The 9,368-nt window shown below is 66.8% G+C and overlaps 1 protein-coding gene across 1 annotated transcript in view; it reads right to left on the reverse strand.

Moving 5' to 3' along the window:
- Positions 1-9,368, reverse strand: part of LOC135311373 (AP-2 complex subunit alpha-2-like) — a 30,552-nt gene that overhangs the window by 19,922 nt on the left and 1,262 nt on the right. Inside the window, exons 3-5 of the mRNA XM_064440507.1 lie at positions 8,289-8,457; positions 7,369-7,506; positions 3,262-3,444 (exon numbers count right to left, since the gene is read on the reverse strand). Coding sequence (XP_064296577.1) covers positions 3,262-3,444; positions 7,369-7,506; positions 8,289-8,457 — 490 coding nt within the window. The remainder of the gene's footprint in view (positions 1-3,261; positions 3,445-7,368; positions 7,507-8,288; positions 8,458-9,368) is intronic.

The following is a 9,368-nucleotide window of genomic DNA, read 5'->3' on the forward strand; positions in this document are numbered from 1 at the left end:
GGGGCTAACGGGGATGGGGCTGACGGGGATGGGGCTAACGGGGCGGGGGCTAACGGGGATGGGGCTGACGGGGATGGGGCTAACGGGGATGGGGCTAACGGGGCGGGGGCTAACGGGGATGGGGCTAACGGGGATGGGGCTAACGGGGATGGGGCTAACGGGGCGGGGGCTAACGGGGATGGGGCTAACGGGGATGGGGCTAACGGGGCGGGGGCTAACGGGGATGGGGCTAACGGGGCGGGGGCTAACGGGGCGGGGGCTAACGGGGATGGGGCTAACGGGGATGGGGCTAACGGGGCGGGGGCTAACGGGGCGGGGACTAACGGGGATGGGGCTAACGGGGATGGGGCTAACGGGGCGGGGGCTAACGGGGCGGGGGCTAACGGGGATGGGGCTAACGGGGATGGGGCTGACGGGGATGGGGCTGACGGGGCGGGGGCTAACGGGGCGGGGGCTAACGGGGATGGGGCTAACGGGGATGGGGCTAACGGGGATGGGGCTAACGGGGCGGGGACTAACGGGGATGGGGCTAACGGGGATGGGGCTAACGGGGCGGGGGCTAACGGGGATGGGGCTAACGGGGATGGGGCTAACGGGGCGGGGGCTAACGGGGATGGGGCTAACGGGGCGGGGGCTAACGGGGCGGGGGCTAACGGGGATGGGGCTAACGGGGATGGGGCTAACGGGGATGGGGCTAACGGGGCGGGGGCTAACGGGGATGGGGCTAACGGGGCGGGGACTAACGGGGATGGGGCTAACGGGGATGGGGCTAACGGGGATGGGGCTAACGGGGCGGGGGCTAACGGGGATGGGGCTAACGGGGATGGGGCTAACGGGGATGGGGCTAACGGGGATGGGGCTAACGGGGCGGGGGCTAACGGGGATGGGGCTAACGGGGATGGGGCTAACGGGGCGGGGGCTAACGGGGATGGGGCTAACGGGGATGGGGCTAACGGGGCGGGGGCTAACGGGGATGGGGCTAACGGGGATGGGGGCTAACGGGGATGGGGCTAACGGGGATGGGGCTAACGGGGCGGGGGCTAACGGGGATGGGGCTAACGGGGATGGGGCTAACGGGGATGGGGCTGACGGGGATGGGGCTGACGGGGATGGGGCTGACGGGGATGGGGCTAACGGGGCGGGGGCTAACGGGGATGGGGCTAACGGGGATGGGGCTAACGGGGATGGGGCTAACGGGGCGGGGGCTAACGGGGATGGGGCTAACGGGGATGGGGCTAACGGGGCGGGGGCTAACGGGGATGGGGCTGACGGGGATGGGGCTAACGGGGATGGGGCTAACGGGGATGGGGCTGACGGGGCGGGGGCTAACGGGGATGGGGCTGACGGGGATGGGGCTAACGGGGATGGGGCTAACGGGGATGGGGCTGACGGGGATGGGGCTGACGGGGATGGGGCTAACGGGGATGGGGCTGACGGGGATGGGGCTGACGGGGATGGGGCTAACGGGGATGGGGCTAACGGGGATGGGGCTAACGGGGCGGGGGCTAACGGGGCGGGGGCTAACGGGGATGGGGCTAACGGGGATGGGGCTAACGGGGCGGGGGCTAACGGGGATGGGGCTAACTGGGATGGGGCTAACGGGGTGGGGGCTAACGGGGATGGGGCTAACGGGGATGGGGCTAACTGGGATGGGGCTAACGGGGCGGGGGCTAACGGGGCGGGGGCTAACGGGGCGGGGGCTAACGGGGATGGGGCTAACGGGGATGGGGCTAACGGGGCGGGGGCTAACGGGGATGGGGGCTAACGGGGATGGGGGCTAACGGGGCGGGGGCTAACGGGGCGGGGGCTAACGGGGATGGGGCTAACGGGGATGGGGCTAACGGGGATGGGGCTAACGGGGCGGGGGCTAACGGGGATGGGGCTAACGGGGATGGGGCTAACGGGGCGGGGGCTAACGGGGATGGGGCTAACGGGGCGGGGGCTAACGGGGCGGGGGGTAACAGGGATGGATAGTGGGGTTGGGATTATTAAAGTGGGAATTATCAAGGCTGAGATTGAAATTATCGAGGGTGAATTTATCGAGGCTGAAATTGGGGTTGTTGGGGTGGGGGTTGGGGGCGTCGGGGTGGGGGTCGGGGTGGGGGTTGGGGGCGTTCCAGCCGTAGCGGCTGCATGCGCCCCTCCCCCGCGGACGCCCCCCCCCACCTCTCTCCTGTGACACCGTTTCCCGCGTCACCTCATAGCTATTAATTACACCCACTCCCTCCGTTTTGGGGGCGCACAGCCCGTTTTTGGGGGGGCACAGCCCGTTTTGGGGGCACACAGCCCGTTTTTGGGGGGCACACAGCCCATTTTTGGGGGCACACAGGCCATTTCTGGGGGGCACAGCCCATTTTTGGGGGGCACACAGGCCATTTTTGGGGGCGCACAGCCCTTTTGGGTGGGGACAGCCCGTTTTTGGGGGCGCACAGGCCGATTTTGGGGGCGCACAGCCCGTTTTTGGGGGGGCACAGCCCGTTTTTGGGGGCGCACACGCCGATTTTGGGGGGCACAGGCCGATTTTGGGGGCGCACAGCCTGATTTTGGGGGCGCACAGCCCGTTTTTGGGGGCGCACTGGCCGATTTTGGGGGGCACAGCCCGTTTTTGGGGGCGCACAGCCTGATTTTGGGGGCGCACAGCCCGTTTTCGGGGGGGCACAGCCCGTTTTTGGGGGCGCACAGGCCGATTTTGGGGGGCACAGCCTGTTTTTGGGGGCGCACAGCCCATTTTTGGGGGGCACACAGCCCATTTTTGGGGGCACACAGGCCATTTCTGGGGGGCGCAGCCCATTTTTGGGGGGCACACAGGCCATTTTTGGGGGCGCACAGCCCTTTTGGGTGGGGACAGCCCGTTTTTGGGGGCGCACAGGCCGATTTTGGGGGCGCACAGCCCGTTTTTGGGGGGGCACAGCCCGTTTTTGGGGGCGCACACGCCGATTTTGGGGGGCACAGGCCGATTTTGGGGGTGCACAGCCTGATTTTGGGGGCGCACAGCCCGTTTTCGGGGGGGCACAGCCCGTTTTTGGGGGCGCACAGGCCGATTTTGGGGGGCACAGCCCGTTTTTGGGGGCGCACAGCCTGATTTTGGGGGCGCACAGCCCGTTTTCGGGGGCGCACAGGCCGATTTTGGGGGCGCACAGGCCGATTTTGGGGGGCACAGCCCGTTTTTGGGGCGCACAGCCCGTTTTTGGGGGGCACAGCCCGATTTTGGGGGCGCACAGCCCGATTTTGGGGGCGCACAGCCCATTTTGGGGGGCGTACCTCGAAGACAGTCTTGGCGGCGTAGCCCTGGACGTCGTCGCGGTTGACGACGATCTGGATGACGCGGTACCAGACCTCCTCGCTGACGTAGTCGCCGGCGATGCGGATCAGGTTGAGGATGGTGTCCACGTACCAGCTGTAATCCACCGCGTACTTCTCCGCCAGGATGGCCACCTTCAGCACCTGCGGGGCCGCCGGGCGTCCCTGGGGGGGCTCCCGGGGGCTTGGGGGGGCTTTGGGAGTCCCTTGGGGGGTCCTACAGGGTCCCCTTGGGGGCTTTTGGGGGTCTTTGGGGTCCCCAGGTGTCCACTTGGGGGGCTTGGAGAGTCCCCTTGGGGGCTTTTGGGAGGGTCTTGGGGGTCCCTTGGGGGTCCCCCAGGGTATTGCAGGGTCCCCTTCATGCTTTTGGGGGGGTCTTGGAGGGTCCCTTGGGGGCCCCCCAGGGTATTGCAGGGTCCCCTTCAGGCTTTTGGGGGTCCCTTGGGGGTCCCCCAGGGTCTTGCAGGGTCCCCTTCAGGCTTTTAGGGGTCCCTTGGGGGTCCCCCAGGGTACTGCAGGGTCCCCTTCAGGCTTTTGGGGGGGTCTTGGAGGGTCCCTTGGGGGTCCCCCAGGGTATTGCAGGATCCCCTTCAGGCTTTTGGGGGGCTCCTGGTTGCCTTTGAGGGTCCCTTTGATTGTTTTCAGGGTCCCTTAGAGCTTTTGCGGGTCCCTTTGATGCTTTTGGGGGTTTTCAGGGTCCCCTGGTGTCCTCTTGGGGGTCTTTGGGAGTCCCTCAGAGATCCCTCAGGGTCTTGCAGGGTCCCCTTCAGGCTTTTGGGGGACTCCTGGGGGCCTTGGAGGGTCTCCTTCATTGTTTTGGGGGTCTATCAGAGCTTTTGGGGGCCCCTCAGGGTCTTACAGAGTGCTCTTGAGGCTATTGGGGGTCTTTGGGGTCCTCTGGAGTCCCTTTGGGGGTCCCCCAGGGTATTGCAGGGTCCCCTTCAGGCTTTTGGGGGGCTCCCGGGGGCCTTGGAGGATCCCCCCCTTCATTGTTTTCAGGGTCCCTCAGAGTTTTTGGGGGATCTTTGGGGTCTTTTGGGGGTCCCTTTGATGCTTTTGGGGGTCTTTGAGGTCCCCTTGGGGTCTTTGGGAGTCCCTTGGGGGTCCCCCAGGGTATTGCAGGATCCCCTTCAGGCTTTTGGGGGGCTCCTGGTTGCCTTTGAGGGTCCCTTTGATTGTTTTCAGGGTCCCTTAGAGCTTTTGCGGGTCCCTTGGGGTCTTTTGGGGGTCCCTTTGATGCTTTTGGGGGTTTTCAGGGTCCCCTGGTGTCCTCTTGGGGGTCTTTGGGAGTCCCTCGGAGACCCCTCAGGGTCTTGCAGGGTCCCCTTCAGGCTTTTGGGGGTCTTGGGGGTCCCTTGGGGGTCCCCCAGGGTATTGCAGGGTCCCCTTCAGGCTTTTGGGGGTCCCTTGGGGGTCCCCCAGGGTCTTGCAGGGTCCCCTTCAGGCTTTTAGGGGTCCCTTGGGGGTCCCCCAGGGTACTGCAGGGTCCCCTTCAGGCTTTTGGGGGGGTCTTGGAGGGTCCCTTGGGGGTCCCCCAGGGTCTTGCAGGGTCCCCTTCAGGCTTTTGGGGGACTCCTGGGGGCCTTGGAGGGTCTCCTTCATTGTTTTGGGGGTCTATCAGAGTTTTGGGGGCCCCTCAGGGTCTTACAGAGTGCTCTTGAGGCTATTGGGGGTCTTTGGGGTCCTCTGAAGTCCCTTTGGGGGTCCCCCAGGGTATTGCAGGGTCCCCTTCAGGCTTTTGGGGGGCTCCCGGGGGCCTTGGAGGGTCTCCTTCATTGTTTTGGGGGTCTATCAGAGCTTTTGGGGGCCCCTCAGGGTCTTACACAGTGCTCTTGAAGCTATTGGGGGTCTTTGGGGTCCTCTGGAGTCCCTTTGGGGGTCCCCCAGGGTATTGCAGGGTCCCCTTCAGGCTTTTGGGGGGCTCCCGGGGGCCTTGGAGGATCCTCCCCTTCATTGTTTTCAGGGTCCCTCAGAGTTTTTGGGGGACCTTTGGGGTCTTTTGGGGGTCCCTTTGATGCTTTTGGGGGTCTTTGAGGTCCCCTTGGGGTCTTTGGGAGTCCCTTGGGGGTCCCCCAGGGTATTGCAGGATCCCCTTCAGGCTTTTGGGGGGCTCCTGGTTGCCTTTGAGGGTCCCTTTGATTGTTTTCAGGATCCCTTAGAGCTTTTGTGGGTCTCTTGGGGTCTTTTGGGGGTCCCTTTGATGCTTTTGGGGGTTTTTGGGGTCCCCTGGTGTCCTCTTGGGGGTCTTTGGGAGTCCCTCAGAGATCCCTCAGGGTCTTGCAGGGTCCCCTTCATGCTTTTGGGGGTCTTGGGGGTCCCTTGGGGGCCCCCCAGGGTATTGCAGGGTCCCCTTCAGGCTTTTGGGGGTTCCCCTGGAGAGTTTTGGGGGTTCCCTTGGGGTCCCCTCGTGATTCTGGGGGGCCCTAGGAGGGAGTCTGAGGGTCCCAGAGGGTTCTGGGGGGATCCCTGGGAGATTTTGGGGCACACCCTTAGGGGTTCTGGGGGTCCCCTGAGGGGTTTGGGGGGTTCCCTGGGGGGTTCTGGGAGTCTCTCAGGGGGTTTTGGGGCACACCCTCGGGAGCTCTGAGGGTCCCCTGGGGGTTCCCTTGGGAGTTTTGGGGGGCTCTGGGGGTCCCCTGGTGGTACTGGCATCCCCAGGGGCATTTTGGGGGTCTCCTTGGGGCTTTGGGGCACAGCCTTGGGGGTTCTGGGGGGTCCCCTAGGGGTTCTGGGTGTCCCATGGGGGCTTTGGGGGCATCCTGGGGTTCCCCTGGGGGTTTGGGGGGACTCTGGGATCCCCGGGGGATCTTGGGGCTCCCCAATGGGAGTTCTGGTGGTTTCCTTGGGGTCCCCTGGTGGTTATGGGAGGCCCTGGGGTGTTCTGTGGGGCTACGGTTGGGTTTTGGGGTCCCCAGGGGGATTTTGGGGTCCCCGGGGGGGGCTCTGGGCTTCCCTGGTAGCTCTGGGGTCCGCGGTGGGGGTTTGGGGAGGGTCCCCAGCTGGGTTTTGGAGTCCCTGGGGGGAGCTCTGGGAGGACCTGTTGAGTTTTGGGGTCCCCTGGGGGGTTCTGGGGGTCCCCAGTTGGGTTTTGGAGTCCCCAGGGGGGTCTCTGGGAGGGTCTGTTGGGTTTCAGAGTCCTCAGAGGGCTCTGGGGGTCCCCGAGGGGACTCTGGCAGGACCTATTGGATTTGCGGGTCCCCTAGGGGGTTTTGGGGGTCCCCAGGCAGTTCAGGGGGTCTCCAGAGGGGTTCCTAGCGGTCATGGTTGGGTTTTGGGGTCCCCTGGGGGTGCGGGGGATCCCCGGGGGTGTTCCTGGAGCTCATGGTTGGGTTTCGGGATCCCCTGGGGTGTGGGAGATCACCGGGGGGGTTCCTGGGGGTCATGGTTGGGTTTCGGGGTCCCCTGGGGGTGGGGGGAAACCCCAGTGGGGTTCCTGGGGGTCATGGGTGGGTTTCAGGGTCCCCAGGGGGTGTGGAGGTCCCCAGGGCTCGTGGGTGGGTTTCGGGGTCCCTGGGAGTTATGATTGGGTTTTGGGGTCCCTGGGGGGTGCAGGGGGTCCCCAGGGGTCGTGGGTGGGTTTTGGGGTGCCCGGGGGGTGCAGAGGTCCCCAGGGCTCGTGGGTGGGTTTCGGGGTGCCCAAGGGGTGCGGGGGCTCCCCGGGGGTCGTGGGTGGGTTTCGGGGTCCCTGGGGGAGTGCAGGGGGTCCCCAGGGGTCGTGGGTGGGTTTCAGGGTGCCCAGGGTCCCCGGGGGTTGTGGGTGGGTTTCGGGGTGCGGGGGGTGCGGGGGGTCCCCGGGGGTCGTGGGTGGGTTTCGGGGGGTGCGGGGGGTCCCCGGGGGTCGTGGGTGGGTTTCGGGGTCCCTGGGGGGTGCGGGGGGTCCCCAGGGGTCGTGGGTGGGTTTCAGGGTGCCCAGGGTCCCCGGGGGTCGTGGGTGGGTTTCGGGGTGCCCGGGGGGTGCGGGGGGTCCCCGGGGGTCGTGGGTGGGTTTCGGGGTGCCCGGGGGGTGCGGGGGGTCCCTGGGGGTCGTGGGTGGGTTTCGGGGTGCCCGGGGGGTCCCCAGCCACGCACGATCTCCTCGCGGATGGCGTAGTCGGCCGTCTCGAGGTAGCTCAGCATCTCGGCCACGATCTGCTGGGCGGTGCCGCGGTCGCACATGGCGTACAGGAGGTCGGCCGCGCGCTGCCGCACGCTCACGTCCCGCTCCGTCTGCGATGGGGGGGGCGTGGTGGCTCAGGCCACGCCCCTCCCGCGGCCACGCCCCCTCCCGCGGCCACGCCCCCGCCCTGAGACCACATCCCTTAAGAGCCCCCCAAGGGGGATGCACAAAGCCCCGCCCCAAGGTTTGGCCACACCCCCTTGGCAAAAAGGATCCGCCCCATGTGTGGGACCCCGCCCCCTCCCAGCCCCTCATAAGGCACAGGGCCCCACCCCCTTCTGGAGACCACACCCCCTCAGGGCAGCCCCACCCCCTTCAGCCTACCTGGAGGATCAAGCTCCACCCTCACAGCAAGGCCCCACCCCACACACAAGCTCCACCCCCACCCCTAAAGGGCTCCACCCACTATCCTGGCCCTGCCCCTCCCCTGGCCCCACCCACCCCAGGCCCCTCCCCTCACCTTGTCAATGCGAGTCCTGATTGGAAGAACTCAACCCTGCCTCAACAGGCCCCACCCATCTCAAGCCCCACCCACCCCAGGCTCCACCCCTCACCTTGTCAATGTGGGTCTTGACACTCATGACAGAACTCGGAGCTGGCCAGGCCCCGCCTCCCCAGGCCCCACCCACCCTCTGGACCCCACCCACCCTTCAGGCCACACCCGAGCCCGCCCGAGCCCCGCCCTGACCTGAGGGCCGCGATGACGGTGTCGATGTGGGTCTTGACGGCCTCGTGGGAGAACTCGGAGCCGGCCAGGCCCCCGCCTCCCCAGGCCCCACCCACCCTCTGGACCCCACCCACCCTTCAGGCCACACCCGAGCCCCACCCAGACCTTGAGGGCCGCGATGACGGTGTCGATGTGGGTCTTGACGGCCTCGTGGGAGAACTCGGAGCCGGCCAGGGCGCACATGGACTCCAGCGCCAGGTAGCGCAGGTTGGTCTCCCGGTGCTGCAGGAACTGCCCCAGCTGGTTGCACGCCCGCACCAGCAGGTTGGGCTCACTGGGGGGGACACGCGTGTCACCGGGGGGCGGGGACAGCATGGGGGGGGGGTACACAGCGGGGGGACGCCTCAGGGGACGAGCGGGGGGGAGAGGGGACATCGTGGGGGGACACACAACGCTGTGGGGGGACCCCTCAGGGGACAAAACACATCGTGGGGGGCATGTGGGGGGACAGGGGACGTCGTGGGGGGACACGTGGGGGGACAGGGGACATCGTGGGGGGCGTGGGAACATTGTGGGGGGACAAGGGAGATCATGGGGGGGACACATGGGGGACAGGGGGGGAACATCATGGGGGGGACACATGGGGGACAAGGGACATGGTGGGGAGACGGGACATCATGGGGGGACACTGTGGGGACAGGGGACATTGTGGGGGGACAGGACATCATTGGGGACATCGTGGGGGGACAGGGGACATCGTGGGGGGGACACTGTGGGGACAGGGGACATTGTGGGGGGACAGGACATCATTGGGGACATCGTGGGGGGACAGGGGACATCGTGGGGGACACTGTGGGGGACAAGGGACATCGTGGGGGGACAGGGGACATAGTGGGGGGGACACCTGTGGGGACAGGGGACATGGTGGGGGGACACTGTGGGGGACAAGGGACATTGTGGGGGGACAGGACATCGTCGGGGACATCGTGGGGGGACACGGTGGGGGGACGAGGGACACTGCAAGGGGACAGGGGACATCATTGGGGACGCATGGGGGGACAAGAGACATCGTGGGGGGGACACCTGTGGGGACAGGGGACATCATGGGGGGACACTGTGGGGGACAAGGGACATTGTGGGGGGGACAGGACATCGTCGGGGACATTGGGGGGACAGGGGGCATGGTGGGGGGACACGGTGGGGGGGACGAGGGACACTGCAAGGGGACAGGGGACATCATTGGGG

The sequence above is a fragment of the Phalacrocorax carbo genome, unplaced genomic scaffold (genome assembly GCF_963921805.1).
Source record: "Phalacrocorax carbo unplaced genomic scaffold, bPhaCar2.1 SCAFFOLD_220, whole genome shotgun sequence".
NCBI classification, from domain to species: Eukaryota; Metazoa; Chordata; class Aves; order Suliformes; family Phalacrocoracidae; genus Phalacrocorax; species Phalacrocorax carbo.